General features: G+C 49.6%; 1 protein-coding gene across 4 annotated transcripts in view; it reads right to left on the reverse strand.

The window, feature by feature from the left end:
- Window positions 1-2116: 2116 nt before the first annotated feature.
- The window catches only part of ARHGAP17 (Rho GTPase activating protein 17), an 87790-nt gene continuing 71303 nt past the window's right edge, over window positions 2117-18603 (reverse strand). For all 4 annotated transcript variants that reach the window (XM_053894290.1, XM_053894289.1, XM_053894287.1 and 1 more), the window contains 3 exons: window positions 16493-16662; window positions 10393-11019; window positions 2117-2992 (listed from right to left, as the gene is read on the reverse strand). In XM_053894290.1, the coding sequence (XP_053750265.1) occupies window positions 2862-2992; window positions 10393-11019; window positions 16493-16662 (928 nt within the window). In that variant the 3' untranslated portion in view covers window positions 2117-2861. The remainder of the gene's footprint in view (window positions 2993-10392; window positions 11020-16492; window positions 16663-18603) is intronic.

Raw genomic sequence — 18603 nt, forward strand, 5'->3', positions numbered from 1 at the left:
ACCTTCAGCTGTGAGCGTGTGTGAGACTCACTGGGAGCTACAGTCCCAAGAGAGGGACAAGGGTCCATCCGTGGAGCCCCCAGGGATTTCCTTGGTCCAGCTGCATCTAAACTCCTGGGGATTCACAGAGTAGGACCAAGCAGAGTCAGGCCGCCAGAGGCCTGCGCTGACCCCCCGTGGTCTCCAAATGCTGGATTAAGAACAGGACAGATGGGTCCTGAATGCAACGTGTGTCAGTCAGGAATAGGGCCATGACCCCGGTGTCGCTGTGGGCAGGGGAGCAGGAAGAGAAGGCCTGAGCACACAGGGCTAGAACATTCTATGAGAAAGCATTCCGTAGAGAAGGGAAGGAAACCATCTGAAGGGGCAGATGACCGGCACCATCTTCCTAGACACCAGCACCTTCCTGGATGAGCAGGATGGCCACCGTGAGTTTAAATCACAAGACCTCTCCTGCTCTCTGGCGGTGTTAGTGCCAGGAGAAGGGGACGGCAAGGTGGCGACTCTCCCAGCAGGAGTAATCACGTCTCTGTGGGACCTTGGAGATGCTTCCACCATGATGCGGTTACAGCTCCGAATGCAAGCCAAGCCGCCCACACCCCACTCTGGTCCTCCCCCATTCAGGAAGATGCGCACTGGCCTTGGGCTGGTATTCACCTTTGACACGCATAACCATCATTTTTCTTTAGATTGGAGCTGTTGGGGTTGGGAGATCATTACCAACAAAGGAGAGTGAAAACCAAAACATTCTTAAAATAAAGAGGGTCTGTGTTGTATTTTGGAGCCAGCAATAATAAAAGGCATGTGCCGCTCTGGAGAGAACTGTCCACCGTGGACCTTCCCGGTCCCCAGGCACCAGCGCCATCTCCTCGGCAAGCACGGTGTCCCAGCTTCCCCCTGAGTGCCAGCTCAGGCTCCGCGGCATCTCCGAGGTGCTGCACAGATGCCGGATTATGGACAGTGGGCTCCCCGGGGAAGGGGCTCGATGCTGATGGGCAACCGACACCGAGCCTCTTGCTTTCTGCAAGGAGCTTGGTCTACAGCAAAGGGGGGATGGGGGAGAGGGAGCCTTAAGTGAATATAAATTTAAGATACAGGGGGACATGGGTTTATAGGTACCTATTTTTTCAAAAATACTTTCTTATTTTCTGTTTGTCCAGTGCTTAGTTTTGATGTGTCAGTGTTTTTTTTTTTTTCAATGTTTATTTTTGAGAGAAAGAGAATGCGACAAAGGGAGGGGCAGAGAGAGGGGGGAACAGAGGATCTGAAGCAGCCTCTGTGCTGACAGCAGCGAGCCCGACGCTCACGAGTCGTGAGTCAGACACTCAGCCGACTGAGCCCCCAGGCGCTTCAATAGGTACCTATTTTCAATGTAGTTAATAATTAGTAAGTGTAGGAAGCACTTTGGGGGCACAGGGAATTTTGAGTTGGGAGGAAAAAGGGATTGCCCTTTGCGAGTTACGGCTGTTAAACCTCGCAGCCTCACTTCTGTATCGTGCCACCAGTACTGCGTGTGCTGCTGAAGCAGAACACAGGGCCGGGGTCCTCCGGGCAAGGCACAGGTCGCTGATGTGCCTGGCAACCAACTCCACCAACGGAATGGTTCAAGGCAGCCGACGCTGGCAGCGTGTGTCCCTGCCTGGTGCCCCGAGGAGCCTGCCACGTCTGGGCCACCGGGAGCGGCTGTCATCAGAACAGGCATCCAGCCTGGGGGCCCCGCTCTGCTCCATTTCCCCACCTGCTCCTCCCGAGTCTTTTCAACCCTGGGTGGGCAGTGCCTTCCCGCCACCGGAAAAGGGCGGCTTCGGGACTCCCGCACTGGGTCTGCGGGGCCGACTGTTCTGTGTCTCTGGCTGGACAGGGAAGGGAGTCAGGACCGGTAAGTGCACAGGAAGAGCCCGACCATGGAACAGTCACTGGGGGACAGCCAGTCCGGGAGGTCTCTGGGGCACCTGGGGGCTGGCGTCACCGCCGCGACTTTGCTCTCCATTCCTTCAGGCTTCTACGGTCACAGTCAGACCCCCCGACGTCTCATCCGAATTCTATTTGGGTGAGAGACAGCACGCACACGCACGCATACACACAGTCCACGGTCTTGCTTCCAAGAATGATAAAGTTTTCATATAAACCACAGAATATATTTAATTCAAATTAAACATGAAACTAGAATATTGTTCGGTCCTTATCAAGTAGCAATTACATTGTTTAAAAAAAAAAAAAAAAAGAACAGTACGTTTCTTTCTACATTCTGCAATCCGGCAAGGCACAGGTCACATCCAGTTTGCTGAGGTGACGGATCCAGCAGTCACCATCGATGCGCGTGGTTTTCGGGGGCTCGGGGAGGCACAGACCATACTTCATACAAAATGATTCTGCAGCGATTCTGAAGGAGAGGCACCTCCCTCTTAAGGTGTGAGAATCAAAGTCCAAGGAGCAGGAAGTGGGTGATCTGCATAATGAACGCATTTTATTAAATAGTTAAGCGGTGCTTCTTCATTCCGAACGGCCTGCACTAACCGCGCAGCGACAAAGCTTCCTCCCCACGCCTCGGCGAGCATACTCCTTCCATTCTAGCTACTTCGTTTTCTTCTGTCTTTTTCCATTTTTCCTTCTTTTAGAAATGTTTCTGGGCATGATTTCCTTCCCAGGTAAAGAAAGCCAGCGTCCTCAAGACACAGGTCATTCGGCTTCAAGTGTCAGCCCCCACCTTGTCCTCGGGCTGCGGGAGGCGAGGCCCTGCACGTCAGGCCTTCGTTTCCCTTCACTGGAAGCTCTTCGCTGTTGGGTCTGCAAGGGTAACTGCGCACCTGCCCCTGCTCCACGCGCCAGGGTGGAGGGGGCCGGGCTGGGGGAGGCTTTCTTCACAGGGCGGTGCTTTCCGTGTCGTTGTCTATGTCCAACAGAATGCGCCCGGGCACGTCTCTGCTTGCGGAGTCTGAATGCGTGTCAGGAAAGGTGCTGCGAAGCGGTTCTGAAACTCTAGAACTGGTGTCTGGACAAAAACAGGAGACACGGGATCAGCGCGTGGTAATGCCGAAGCCGCCCGGGGGTGCTCCGAGAGGAAGGGGAGCCGGAAAGTCCGAGTCAGCCCATGCACACACGCCTTCTCGTGCTAGAGCCGCCATGAGCCCTTGGGAGCGGGGGTCAAGCCTCCAAGACCCCAGGGCAGCTCTCGGATGCAGCCTTGCAGCGCGTGCTCGCTCTGACCGAGGAGAGGAAACCTCATTCTCGCCAAGCCCTCTGACGCACTAACGGAACTCCCCTCACGACATCTGGGCCGTGGGGACAGGTGTGCTTCACTGGAGACAGCCCCCTCCTCCGGGGCTGAGGGGTTATTCCTCTTAGCAATGCTACGCCAGCCTCCCACCAGTGACATTCGGGGCTGGATCGTTCTGGCTTGTGGGGCTGTCTGCAGGGTGCACGGCAGCAGCCCTGCCCTTGATGCCCTAGATGCCGTGGCAAACGGCCCCCTCTCCCCCAGGGTGACAAAGATGTCTCCAGACACTTCCAAATGTCCCCTGGCAACAACCACTGCTTGCCAATCACTGAGGTGGATCGCCAACATCCCACAAGTATTTTCTCTTGTCTTCCTAACTTATACTCCAGTTCCTTTTTCTTGTCTTACTATGTTGGCTAGAATTCCGTTAGCAAGAGGGCAACGCACAATCCTCGAGCCGTCGGTCCCTCACTCCTAAACTCACAAAAGACATCGTCACCTACCACAGCCCTCCTCCTAATGAGGCCGGGGAGTCTCAGATGCACTCACTCAGGAACAAGTGCTCACTGAGCACCCACCCGTGAGGGCACAACAGTGGACAAGCCAGACACGGCTTTAATGAAGCCGGCAGTTGACTGGGGGAGACAGCCCCTCGTCAAGACAGAATCCTTTGTCTCTCTAGTAGGTGTGTGTTCTAGAGAATTGTGAGAGCCTGCTGAGAGGTGTCAGGGCTGCTGCAGGAGAGAAGGGAGATGTTCGGATCTGCTGTGGTTTCACGCTGCCGGGCTGGGGTGGGTGTGCTGGGGAGTTTTCCCGTTATGCTTAAGAGATGCTTTTCCTGTACTTGTTGTCTTGTTCAGTGCCTCCCTGATGCCTAGAACAGTGACTGGATGATGGCTGACGCTCCATCAGTTTTACGGCTGGCCAGCTGCAGGGATGGATGGTGAAGAGTCATCCAGCCCGGCCATCTTCCCAATCCTCCCCTCCTACTGCCTCAGGCAGAGCAGTCGTGTCTCAGAGACAAGACTCGTACCAGAAATGCATTGCAAATTCAATCCCCTTACCATTGTCCTAACCCGACAAGACAGATGGTGCAACCAGTCAGCGTCTCTTTTTAGCTCAAAGAGTCTACCAGAGACTGCCGAACCGCCACGCCCGGTGGGGGTGCGTGATGCACGGGCACCGTACGCACTGGGTAGGTTCCTACTTGTTAACAGGTGGGTGCATGTGCAAACCAACACCGATGGGCCGCAGATCCTTCTCAGAGGACAAACTTACTACCTTTCTTTTTCTTTTTTTACATCACATATAAAGAATTCCTGGATTTGTACTTCCCAGAATTCCTCTATTTTTGATGAGCACGCACGACCTCCACACCCAGGGAAAAAACGTGTGGGGGAGCCTAAGGGAAGTTCCCTCTGCCTCCTGCCTGCTGCGCCTGGTTTGCCTGAGGTTGGCAGGGTTGGTACCCCCTTTCTCAGCCCCCCTTCTCTCTCTTACATGAACCATTTTTTAAAAAGAAGACAGCAGATCCGTTCACACGCAACAGGTAACGTTTACATGCAACAAAGAGGCACGGGGGCAGAGCCAGCTTCCAGAAGGAGACTCCTCTTTGTCACAACGGCTGCCACCATGGGGAGGGGGCCGTTTCCCAGATACGGTGCTAAGCGTTGCACACACGTCATCATGGCACTCGCTGACACCTCCACACGAGGTAACTCCACGGCAGCAGCAATGCCACCGTGGAGGTAAGAAACGGGGACTCGGAGAGACTCAACCCCTCAGAGGATCGGAGCCACACCAGTTGGACTGTGGGGTCTAACTGACACAGCGCTTCCCTCCTCCCGACAGGAGTCTGCGTGTCCTCGGGTGAGGGTCCTGACAGAGAAGACGGTATCTGAGGAGATAATGCGTGAGTCTTAAACACTCTGGTTCACTGTAGTAAAAATGAGGAAAAGGTTATTTTAGAAAGATTCCCGCAGGAACTCTTTTCTGTTTTTTAAAAAAAAAATGCCTCTGAAACTTTCTGGCTGCGAATTTACATAAGGCATCATTTTTCATTAGATACATTCTAAGAAAGGCTAGTCTTTGAGCATACAACTCGGAGCTAAGTTCATAGGACTGATGTCTTATTAAAAAGCAAAAAAACAAAAAGAGAAGCCCAGGATGCTCCTTCCACTCAGGCAGAACATCACCCCTGATGTGGGGTTTGGACAAATCTAAGTGAGTTCCTTCCTGTTTTGAGTATCTGTATCAAGGATGTGGGCTCCCGGGGGGCCAGAACGGGCACCCTGTGACTGAGGATACGGTCCTGAAGGTTTATCACGTCAACAATTGTGAACACGTGCTTTAGGTTGTCAGTTGACCCTCCAGACAGTCCAAGGGTATTCTCCCGGCCACTCCAAACACAGCCTTGGAATTACACTTTGCAGACACAACTGTGGGGTGACCTACCCCGCCTCCTGACCCATCTGTCTGAGAGAATGACTCCCTTCTGCCCCGCAGCGGCTCGCTAGGGCTGTCGGAGACTTTCCGGTCTGTCAGAGACTCTGCGTCAACTTTTTATTATTTTTACAAAGGAGAGATTCTGCTCAAGTCTCACTAGGATATTCACCTTGACATGATTCTGGTATCTATTTGTTAAAAATAACCTGCAAAGAGAAGCAGGAGCCACTTAAAAATGTCCAACTATTAGGGGCGCCTGGGTGGCTCAGTCGGTTAAGCGTCCAACTTCGGCTCAGGTCACGATCTCGCGGTCCGTGAGTTCGAGCCCCGCGTCGGGCTCTGGGCTGATGGCTCAGAGCCTGGAGCCTGCTTCCGATTCTGTGTCTCCCGCTCTCTCTGACCCTCCCCCGTTCATGCTCTGTCTCTCTCTGTCTCAAAAATAAATAAACTTAAAAAAAAAAAAATTAAAAAAAAAAAAGTCCAACTATGAGCAAAAATAAACCCGCTTCATATCATGCAGTCATTGAGAAGATGGGTTGTAAAAACATCGTAACATGGGAAGGGGCATATGATGTAAGGTAAAATGAAAAATGCAGGATCAAAAGCCATGATCATACACACCCTGGACTTTTAGGAAAGAAAAAATAGAGAAAAACTCAGAATATGAGTAGTGAACTACTTCAATTGTAGCAGCGTGGCTTATCATTTCTAGCTTCCAAATTTTCTTTAATACCTATGGTTAATTTTTTAAAATGTGTTACTTTCAGGATGTAAAAAGAGGTTAGTTTAAAAAAAAAAAAAAAAAAAAAAACACTGTGAGAACCAGCAAAGTGCTGAGTTTTGAGTGGCGGCCCCGAGAGCAAGAGGACGTACCATCGCACAGCGGACGGCAGCCCTGGGGACACGTATTCTCAGGCTCCCGAAATATCATGAAATAGTAAGAAATATCTTCTACTCCTGAGCACTTTTTAACCCACAAAAGAACTGCTATTGGGAAAATCAAATGGTGCATTAGAATCTAAATATGGGTGCCCTCCTGTGGCTGGGTTTTTTTATCTTTATTTTTATTTATTTATTTTTTTGAGAGAGCACAAGTCGGGGAGGGCAGAGAGAGACGGGGACAGAGGATCTGAAGCGGCCTCTGCGCTGACCGCAGCAAGTCTGATGTGGGGCTCGAACTCACAAACTGCAAGCTCACGACCTGAGCCTAAGTTGGACGCTTCACCTACGGAGCCACCCAGGTGCCCCTGGGCATATGCATTCTTAAAGCACTGACCTATGAGTGTAGGACATAACTCTGATTATCTGTTTTTTCCAAGATAAACATGATCATGCTAGATCGCTAGCATTCACTTAGGACCCAGTGTATGCTGAGAACTGTAAGACGTCTTATTTTATCTGATTCAATCCCTTCAACAAAAATTCTCACAAATGTCACCCTCTAACTGATCAGCCAGGCTGTGCCTTTGCTGAAAGGCACGTTACACAGAGAGCTGAAATTCGAATTCGGGCCCAAGTCCACAAAGTCCTTCTACTACACCTCAAGCCTGCCTGGTACAGAAAAGGACAGAAATTAGAGAAGGCACAAGGCCGGCCCTGTGACCACCTGTCACACACGTCTGTGAACACACTTAGTACTCAGAGTGATCGAGAGCAAGCATGAACGAAGCCAGCATCATTTAGTACATGCACTGTTAGTAGGGATGCAAGCAGGCAGGGTTAGGGTGCCCGGTTAGTAACAGGCGTTAGCGCACGAGTAACGATCATCAAGGAGCACAAAAGCTTTGGCCAATCAGGTGCCTTTTCCTTACCATTAAATATTCCAATTTGAGTTCTTACTGAATATGGCAGGTCATACATCTAAATTATTTAATAAAATGTTTCAATTAGAACACTCTTGGCTAAAATCTGTTCCTTTAAAAACAGCAAGATGCAAACGCTTTAACTTTCAAAGCTGAAAGGCTTGCGCGCTTTCTACAGTAACAATAAAGAGGAGCTTCGGAGGACATCAGAATCCCTCCGTTCTCCTGTGCTGGTGCTGAGCCGCTAGACGGTGGCGGTCAAATCTGCTTGGCGGCATCGATCTCCCCCAAGGGTTTATCCTAATCCCCAGGCTGTAATTCAACTTTTTAGGATTAAATGCTCTAAGCAAATAACCTGTTTTTAGGAAACTGTCTACGGTTTTCCACATGAAAACATAATGCCATAATAAAGGATGGCCTTCCAAGGAAGTTACATTGTTTTTCTTCTTGAAATACCCAAGAATGGTTCATCATAGCAGCTTGCTCAATACTAGTGGATACATGAATCCTAAACGGGGCTTTCTGTGTGCTCCCAATGGCAGTCCAGGCGATTTTAGGCAATTAAAAGTTACTTCCGCAATACAAAAATAATTGTGGTGGCCTGGGATTTCTTGAGTTTAGGAGAATTCATAACATAGATTTTTAAATACTTAGGTAATATCTTAAGGCAAAGTACTTTCATATAAAATTTCCCTGATCTGATAAAGTACAGAGCATTACAGTGTTGTACCGGATCAATAAGATAGTTTTCTGGAATAAACACATGTGAGGTGGGAACGGTTTTAAAGAACAGACGTGATTCCAGTTCGTAGTTTTCCTATCTACGTAAAAGGAGAGATCTGCGGGTGAAATGCTGGTGTCATGAAGGGTTAAAAGGCTCAGCCTTAATTAGGGTTTAGTCGTGTCACTCTGGTGCACGACTTCCATACCCAGTGGGGCAACCCCAGACTGCTGGGTTATAAGGAGTCAGGATGTGGAATCATACCCGTGCCTTCCTCCACGCCTTTAAGGCCTCACTCATTTCCTTTTCTGGCTTCTACAGAAAGTCTTACTCAGACCAAGGCTGCGAACGCTGGCGAAGTAGCTCACCAAGGGTTTAAGGCTCAGATCAGCCGATTAGAGCAATGGTACGCACGACGAGAGCCCTAAGGCGTCCAAATGTGGACCCGGCTCAGATGAGGCTAACGGTGCCTTTTGAAAAGCTCGTATGGTTTAAGAAAGCAAAATGTAGGCGTGCTAGAACGCAAAGGAATTTAGTGTGGGATCTTTGGAAGAAGATCGGTTTGTTCGTTTGGTTTGGTCCTGAGAATTTCAAACATCAAATTAAGAAGCTCCATGCAGTTAACTTGCACTTAAGATATACAATTACAAATTGAAGCTCAAGACACAAGGAACACAATGTTCTGTGCTGACTGCACCCGAGTCCTCCTCGGTTGGATGTGATGAGCCAACCAACGACAGGGAAGTCACCGAGAAGAGCAGGACACTTACAAAAGGCTTACCAACAAGAAAGAAGGCATCCTAGCATCTTAGGTGAGCGGCTTGAAATCGGGTTCTCAATCTACTGACAGCTACCTCGAATTTGGAGCACTGCAGCTCAAAATGCTTTTGGTAAGAACAAAAGTAACGTCCACATGCTACAGAATGGACGGCAGGGGGGTCCGGTAGCTGCTCCTGAGCACGTGGTCAAAAGCACATTTGCAAAACACGGCTAAGCAGGAGCGTATGGAGCTTGGTGCGAGCTGCTGGGGGGGTTACAGACCTTAGTCCTGGGAACCTTCCCCACCTGTGAGGGCACTAGGAAGGGCATCTATTGGGAAACAAACAAACAAACACACCAATGTGGCTTTGTTTTTTAAAAATAAAAGCTGGAGTGTCATCATACGTTATTAACCATTTACAATACGTGCAAGTTATGCAGTATGTTCCTGGGGGAGAAAAAAGGTTATCAGAAGGCTAGTGGGTTAACCCTCATCATCTGGAGTACCCCCAGTTTGGGGTACACCATTGGCTCATTTTCAGCAGAGAAGTCACGCAGTAGAGCTGGACAGCCCAGAGGTATATTCCACCTCGTCTCTAAAACTAGCCCCACGTAGAAAATGGAAAATTAAACTGTTGTGATTCAAAGCTCCTAACTGCCATTAAAAAAAAACACATTTAAAAAACCCCCATCTACCCCCACCGTTAAATCAAATAGTGTATTAGAACACTTAGGGTGGAATTTTGGAAAGAAATCACAATTAAATAAATGCTCGTGTTTTCGACTGCCTATTAAAAACACCCCGTCAGGTGGCCTGCTGAAATCTGTACCATCATCACCACCACCAGAAACAGGTTTCCATGGGGATTATGGGAAAATGTCAATCCTTCCCTCCCCCTGCCCCGGAGGCACTCTGATGTGATCGCCCCCCCAAGATCTCCCTTCCTGGGGCATCCGAAGTGGCACAGACCCTGTTTTTTAAAGTTATACCTGAAATGCTTCACTATTAACATTTTTACCTTTAGAAGGAAAATAAGTATCCTAATGAGGAAGAAATGAATTTCATGCTCGTGTGGTCCAGTACCTTCCACATGGATTAGGTCATTACACTTAGAAAAATGTCAATGTAGGAGGTCTTAGACACATAATGAAACTATAAGTCAGTGGCCAGCTAACTTCAAGGGCCAGGCACTAAATATTTTTAGGTTCTGCGAGCCTAATAATCTCTGACTATACAACTCAGTTATGTTAGCACAAAAGCGGCCCAAGATGATATGTAGACAAATTAGACCCGCTGTGTCCCAGTAAAACTTCATTTACAAAAACGGGCTGGCTATGGGCCAGATGTGGCCAGCGGGTAAGGCTGGCTGCCCCCTGCTGTAAACCCAGGCCTAAAAGGAAGGGGACAGAGACGACGGAGCGCGGGCGGGGAGCAGTTTCTCACTTACCCGTTACTATTTTGGAGGCAGTGGGAGCTGCGTTGCTGAGGGTGCCGTCCCCTGCGGAGTGGGCGCCAGGGGGGTGTGGGGGCGGAGGCATGCTGGGCCGGTTCCTGGGCTTTGGTACTGGTCGCGGTCTCGGTAAGGTTCCGGCGTGTGGCTGCGCAGTCTCAGGGTTAGTCCCCGCCGCGGTCTGCGAAGCGGGCGGGCCGGGGTTCTGTTTTCCTAAAGGCGGAGTACTGGGGGGCGTCGGAGTCTGGGGAGGGGTGTGAGGTGGCTGCTCCAGTCCCTGCTCGCCGGTCGGTGCCGTGGGGGCGGGCGGGCCCTGGCCGCCACCGGGTTTGGTGTGCCCCGGGGGCGCAGCGGCCTGCGTGGGGGGCTGCGGCGGCGGGTGGCTGGGGGCTTGTATGGGAGGCAGGCTGCTGGAGTACCTCCGGGGCGCCGAGGGCTGCGGGGCGGCGCACGGCTGGCCCGGGGCCTGGCCCGCCTGCTGACTGGGAGGAGAAGGGCTTCGGGCGGCTGGCTTTGGCGACAGACTGGGCGGATGCTGAGACGTTCCCGGAGAACTCTGGCCCCCGGGGTGGCCGGGAGGCGGGTTTCCTGGTTTCGGGGGTGCAGGAGCAGGTTTTTTAACAGCTGCACAAAGAAGGAGAACGCCTTTCATTGAGAAGGGCACGGCGGCGAGAGCCAACGCCACCTTCCGCGGGCGAACCCGCGTGGGTACCGTGCGCCCCCGCGGAAGGACGCCGTCGGGGGGACACTTCGCCTCGGCGGTCGTCCTCCCCCAAAGCCCCCGGCCCCGTCCAACCAAGAGAAAACCAGCTGCCAGATGGAGGACGTCCTTCAAAATGCCTGACCCGCACTCCCCCACGCGGTCAAGGCCAGGGAAACGCACGGGAGGTCAGAAACCGTCTCGGCCCAGGGGAGACTCGGGAGACGAGATGACGCAGTGTGACGCGGTCTCCTGGGCGCCGTGGCCCCGCGGCGGGGAGTGAACGCCGGGGGAGCGGCTAGTTGTTTAGCAGTGACGCTGCAGGTGCTGCTTGCCCGGCTGTGAGAGGGCACCCCGGGGACCTAAGAGGTCAGCAGCGGGGGAAAGCGGGTGCGGGTGCAAGGGAGCAACCAGTACTGTCTGCAGCTTCCCTGCAGATCCAAAACTGTTCCCAAACAATAAGTTTCTATTAAAAAAAAAAAAAAGAAAAGCACCTCATACACACACACACAGATCCTTAAAGACCTGTTGTTTTATTTTGCATTTTTTAAGATTTTTTAGTAATCTCTACACCCGATGTGGGGCTTGAACTCACGACCAAGAGTCGCATGCTCCTCTGAGCCAGCCAGGCCCCCCATGACCTGTTGTTTTAAAAGTTCAGTAAGAATAGGGGCCCCTGGTGGCAGAGTCAGTTGAGCTCCTGACTTCGGCTCAGGTCATGATCTCATAGTTCATGGGTTCGAGCCCTGTGTTGGGCTCTGTGCTGACCGTGTGGAGCCTGCTTGGGATTCTGAGTCTCCCTCTCTCTCCCCTCCCCACCACTGTCTCTCTCTCAAAAATGAGTAAGTGTTAAAAAAAAAAAGTTTAAAGTCCAGTAAGAAAAGAACTCAGTCAAGGGGCCGCCCCCCTACACAGAGTCGCTGCTCTTAGCTCACCGAGCTGCCCTCATGTCAGAACCCTTCCCCGGTTGCCTGATGGCCCAGTAAGAAAAGGGGAGAAGCGAGAACAGCTGAGGGGGCAACAGCCAAGCATGACTGATCTGCCTACACAACATACCATGGCCCCTTGCCCTAAGCCAGTTTCTTCAAGACGGCTTGATTTTTTTTTTAATGACAGAAATTCTACCAGTTCCAGAATCACTTGAATGAACAGACATATTCTGGATATAAATATAAATAAATCTGGAGGAACTGCCTTAGGTATATCTACGGAGAGTTGAAGCACTTCACTACCTTCCCGGTATCAGCTGAGATCAGCGTCACTAAGGGGCCATGGGAGTAGAATTTGCTACCAACAGTGGAGTGGGTCTGGAGACCGGGCTTTGGGCTGGGAGAGGTGGGTGGAGAGGCTTTAGTATTTTTCTTTTTTTTAAAGTTTATTTATTTATTTTGAGAGAGAGCGCGTGCACAAGTGCAAGTGGGGGAGGGGCAGAGAGACAGAGACAGAGACAGAGAGAGAGAATCCCAAGCAGGCTCTGAACCATCAGCACAGAGCCCGACTCGGGGCTTGAACCCATGAACTGTGAGATCATGACTTGAGCTGAAATCAAGAGTCAGATACTTAACCAACTGAGCCATCCACGCTCCCCAGTATTTTTCAAATTGTACCGAGATTCTACTCATCTTCCCAAAAAGGGATAGGGAAATTAAGGAAATGTTTCATTTGCCCAACACATCACCAGCACCAAGGCCGGCCCCTTACATAAACTGTCTCGGTTGAGTCTCATAAGCTCATATTGCAAGATGGACATTGTTACACCCATTTCATGGTGGAGAAAACTGAGGCTCAGAGAGGTCAAGTATTTGCAAAAGCTCACACAGCTGGCAACTGGCAGAACAGCCTCACAACCATGTTCTGTGGACTCCTTGGACTCTCTTCATCCCTTTCCTTCTCCCTGCACAGCCTGGCTGTCTGCTCACAGGGCCCAGAATTAAGGAATGAAAAGGGTATAAAGTCTCCTTTGCTCTGCTGGCCTAGAACTTTTGACCCCAGACCTTGGAAGACCTTTTCCCAAAGAAACAACTAACCAGCAGACAAAGGAAGGAACCTTTGGAATATTAGCTGTACTCTGGCTACCATAAACAACTTAAAAAAAAAAGTTCTGGGGCGACTGGGTGGCTTGGTTGGTTAAGTGTCCAACTTCAGCTCAGGTCATGAGCCGTGAGGCTTGTGAGTTCGAGCCACGCATTGGGCTCTCTCCTGTCAGATCCTATTTGGATCCTGTTTCCCTCTCTCTCTGCCCCTCCCCCACTAGCTCTCTCTCAAAAATAAACATTTAAAAAAGAAAAAGTTCTAGTTTTTTGTTCTGAGCAATATTAATTATGAATTCACATCAAATAAAAGACTATTCCTGTGGCGCCTGGGTGGCTCAGCCGGTTAAGTGTCAGACTCTTGATTTCGGCTCAGGTCATGATCTCATAGTTCATGGGTTCAAGCCCAACATTGGGCTCCACACTGACAGTGTGAAGCCTGCTTGGGATTCTCTCTCTTCCCTCTCTCTCTCTGCCCCAACCCCACTTGTTCTGTCTCTCTCACAATAAATAAACTTTAAATAAATAAATTAAAAAAAAAAAAAAAAAAAAAAAAGACCACTCCAGACAGGAAAGGGTGTAGAGGGAATCAGAAGAGGAAGCAGGAGAGCTGGGTGCCGGGGAGATGGGAGAAAGGTGGACTTTCCATAGGACAAACCTATGAAGGTTTGGGGAGGCTGAGGCAGGGGCAGAAGGTTCAGACTAATCCTGTGAGGAAGCCGGAGGTCTGTGGTTTACGGAAGCAGGAAAGACTCCTAATGTGGCCATAAGGAGAGCCTCAACCCAAAAGCAGGATTACACCCAGAATCCAGGAAGAGAAGACCTAATTACGCTCCAGGATAAGCTGGGGTACAGACGAAGATCCTCAGGGGAGAGGAGCACCTTAAAAAGGACCACGTGGGTCTGTAACCAGGCAGCATATACCTGACTTTGCCTCCCTGCCTGTAATTTATTTTTATTTAAAAAAAAATTTTTTAATGCTTATTTAGTTTTTTTGGAGAGAGAGAGTGCGAGCCAGGGAGGGGCAGAAAAAGAGAGAGGGAGACGCAGATCTGAAACAGGCTCTAGCCTCTGAGCTGTCAGCAAGGATCCTGATGCGGGGCTCAAACTCAGGAACTGTGAGATCGTGACCTGAGCCAAAGTCAGACACTTAATGGACTGAGCCATCCAGGGGCCCCTCCCTGCCTGTAATTTATAAAAATTCCACCTAACATTTATGTTACGCTTTATAAAGATGGTGCTTTCATGGGCGTTCCCACAATATACCCCTTAAGAAGGCATTTTAATTTCTACTTTATATTTGTAGGGATTCAGTTAGGAAAGGTTAAACTAGCAGCCTTTGATCCAACCAGCTGTGTGACTTTAGGCATAGCTACAGCTCAACTTTTGAGTCTGAGGCCTTTTATTATTTATCACAATTGCCCCTCCCATGACCAGCATTGACCAGGCCACCTGAGAGTAGCCGACTCTCCTGAAGCCAGCTGTCCCTGAGGCCTCTGCCACCCCCTGGGCGGGTGAGATCCCAGCTTTCTAAGAGGTACTAGGGGAAACTGGCAACAAGTTAAAAGACAAATTTAAAAATTTCAGATCAAGAAAAAAAATGCCTGGAAAGAAAGACAGTGTTATGACAGAGGAAGACTTGGTGAGTGGTAGGGACGAGAGGGGTCATCAGTTCAGAGCGGGTAATTGCGGAGGGCTCATGGAGGAGGTGATTTCTGAGCTGTGACCTGAGTGGTAAAAAGGAACCACGTGTGGAACAGAACAGAGAGCCCAGAGATAAGTCCACGCGCAGACAGTTGGTCTTTGACAGGACACCAAAAACACACAGAGGGGAAAGGACGGTCTCTTCAACAGACGGTGTGGGGAAAAGTGGACATCCACAGGCAAAAGAATAAAATTCATCATCAGGGAAACAGAAATCCAAACCATAATGAGGCACCTCATATCTGTCAGAGTGGCTATTATTAAAAAAACAAAAAACAAAAAACAAAAAACACAAAAGAAGTGCTGGCAAAGATGTAGAGAAAATTGAACCCTTATACACTGTTGGTGGGAATACAAGTGGTACCGTCATTATGGAAAAGTGAGCAGACTCCTCAAAATATTAAAAATAGAATTACCATATGATCCAGCAAACCCACCTCTGGGTACTTAGCCAAAAGAACTGAAGTCGGGGTCTCAGAAAGATACTTGCACTCCTGTGTTCACTGCAGCACTATTCACAATAGTCAAGATGTAGAAACAGCCTAAATGTCCATCGATGGATGACTGGATCAAAAATGTGGGCTATACATGCACTGGAATATTATTTAGCCTTAAAAAAGAAGGAAATCCTGCCATACACAACAACATGGATGAACCTGGAGGACATTACCCTGGGTGAAATAAGCCGGTCACAGAAAGACAGGACTGCACGAAGTATCTAGAAGAGTCAAGCCCACAGAATCGGAGAGTGGAATGGCAGCTGCCAAGGGCTGGAGAGAGAGCGCTGCAGAAGGGGTAACGGAGGGCTGCTAACTAACAGACACAGAGTTCCAGTTACACCAGATGAGTAAGTTCCAGAGGTCTGCCGTACCACAGTGTGCCTGTAGTACTCTTAGAAGTTTAAGAGGGGAGACCTCACGGTAGGTCTTCTTATCCCAATAAAATTTCAAAAGAGCCACGAGAAGATGTGGGTCAGAATGTTCTGGAAGAGAAGACATGGAATGTGGATGTCTAAAGAGGGAATGAGCTCAGTGCAGGCGAGGAACAGAGAGCAGACCAGCGCTGCTGGCAGCTTGGTGAGAGAGAGCAGTGGTTAAGAGCGGGGCCCAAAGGTAGGCCCAACCACACAGGGCCCACGGGGGAGGTTTACACAGAAGCCGCTGGAGCCTTTCAACCGAGAGATGACACAACCTGCTGTGTTTTCAAACAGTCCCCCTAACTGCCGGGTGGAGGGCTTGCAGGGGTATAGGTGGGGATGATTTGGATCACATGTCAGTGTCAGGACCCAGAAAGCCCTGACCACCATCTTGAGGGTTGCAGACCCGTAAAGCTTGGCTACTACAGAGGCTGTGGTGCTTTCAAAACGGAGGGAGGGCTTGGCATGCCAGATTCCTGGAAAACTGAGAGCACTGCTTCTGAGAAGCAACCTTCGTTTGTTGGACTTTGTGGCTTAAACATACTCAGCAGTGCCTGTTTCTCTGCTCTCCATTATTTCATTTCTCTTCACTGACTTTGCTCTTAAAATGACTGATTTTTCTGCTTGCCCTTTTATAAACAGACATGGCCATGATCTGTCGGAAAGCCTTGCAAGTGAATCCCCACGCTAACCCAAGGATGCCTGCACATCCGTCCCTAAGGGGAAGGAGTAAAGGTGGCTACTTACCTCGGCGCAGAGTGTGCGGGCTGGGGCCGGCGGAATTGTGCCCTGGGCCGACCGAGAGCTGATGGGAGCCAGCCGCTGTCTGGGCCTGGTTCGGGCCAGCGGCCATCTGACTGTTGCTTCTCCCCGGGGTGGGTGCGGGGGCAGGGGCAGAGTCCTTGGGTTTCGGCGGACTAAGGGGAGCAAAGTCAAATTAGATGTCGGACGGTCCCAGCTAGAAAGCTAATAAGCAAGCTAAAAATACCAGATCCCAACCAGAGTTCTCACCTCCACAGGCAAGGAGGTGATCTGGAATTTGAAACAGTTCACACTGGGTCTACAAAGCTAGTATTTGTTTGGGGCCACACAGGACTAAATATTTCATGAGATTCATTGCATCAGACTGTCTTTCCACTCTTCTGCCCCTTGAACATCATGATAGAGACCATTTCATAGCAACCAACAAGAAATTTCTAGTTTGCCTGTACTTAAGATTGGGCAATACTGAAAAACACAAAAGGGCTTTTGGACTTCAAACTAATGAGATTTTGACACATACAGTGTATAAAACAAAGCAAAAGCTGTGGCAAAATACTAGTGCTGTAAATTACAAAATACTCGGTTATTATCAATAGTTTGGACTTGAGGAAAGAGAAACCCTTTGATCGCTCAAAGTCCGGAGCTGGTTAGTAGCAGGGGAGACGGAGATCGGAACTCGGGCTAGTTCCCGGGTCAGACCCTCTTACACTAAACCTGACAGCTACATTTTGTCAGGGTCACCAGTGAATGCCACTAGCCAAGTGCACACAAAAATGTCTACACAGCATAGAAAACAAAGGCAAACCGAGGACTGACATTCTATTTGTCCATCTGCAGTGAATTCTGATTATTATCTTAAATAATGTATTTAAGCCTTGATTGAATGGGTTGAATGCTAACAGGTACATGAAAATGTGAGGGTTTGCGAGTACTTTTTTCCCAAAGAAAAAAATTTAAGCCAAAACAAAGACGTGTGGAGCAGCGGTTAACGAGACAACACGGAGCCTCAGTTATTTTTCACCAAAACGTGAACTTGCGCAAATTATGGACTAAAAAGGAATTCGGGAAGACGCAGAGAGTCAGAGTTCAGGTGTGACGACCGAACAAGATTCCGCTCTCCTAAGCAGCTGGCTTCACACCCAAGGCACTCCCTCCCCATGCAGAGGACAGGAAGTGAGGGAGCTCTCCCGAGGCAGCTTCGTCTCTGCGCACAATGTATGCAGAAACAGGTTATCCCTGTTCTGTGCATCTGTTTTACTCAATATGTGATTATTTAGTGCTTTATAGAAGGCCGCGATAAACATTTGAGCACGTGCTCTGCAGAGGGGCTCATCTTTTACAGCAGCTTCTGGTCCTGAACCACCTGAGATACCACTTGAAGTGGCCTCCAGTGGTCATCTGCCTGGGTCAGTGTGGAGAAGTGAATTCATGCACATTAAACAGAAATCTCAAGTTCAAAGGTCCTCTTTTTTCAAGCTGCTGTATACTTGTACCCCACTCCAGATGGTTAATCTAAAGGAATCAACAAAAGAGCCTTTTAAGAAAATTTATCATATTTTTTACCTTGTACTCACATTATCAATTTGCCTACGAGACTGAACGCTAGGGGTTGGGAGGGTCTCAGTCACCAACTGCATCTAGTACAGCATCCGGTACTCAGTTAGTTATTCAATAAGTCTGGATGGATGGATGGATGGATGGATGGATGGATGGATGGATGGACGGACGGGTGGACGGGTGGGTGGAAGGATGGGTGGGTGAGTGGGTGAGTGAATGAATGAATGAATGAATGCCAAGGATACTATAAGTAACTTGCTACATTCAAGTGTTAACCAGTTAGCACACCAGATGGCAACAAGCGAGTGGTCAATGGACATCGAGTGCACATCCAACAGCTAGAAGAGGTTTACAATACCGCTAGCCACCTATTGGCTTCCAGCACCGAAGCAGTACGGTAAAGAATGCAAACGAATGTTGCTTCTTTTGGAAAACAGGAAAGGAAGCAAGCAATTTGCAGTCTTTTTTTCCCCATCCTTTGCCAACCAGAAGAGTGAAGGCGAATCCGGTTCACTCTCTGCCGAGTGATTCTGTGGGCC

The sequence above is a fragment of the Panthera pardus genome, unplaced genomic scaffold (assembly GCF_024362965.1).
Source record: "Panthera pardus isolate Hobbes unplaced genomic scaffold, ASM2436296v1 HiC_scaffold_5, whole genome shotgun sequence".
Lineage (NCBI taxonomy): Eukaryota > Metazoa > Chordata > Mammalia > Carnivora > Felidae > Panthera > Panthera pardus.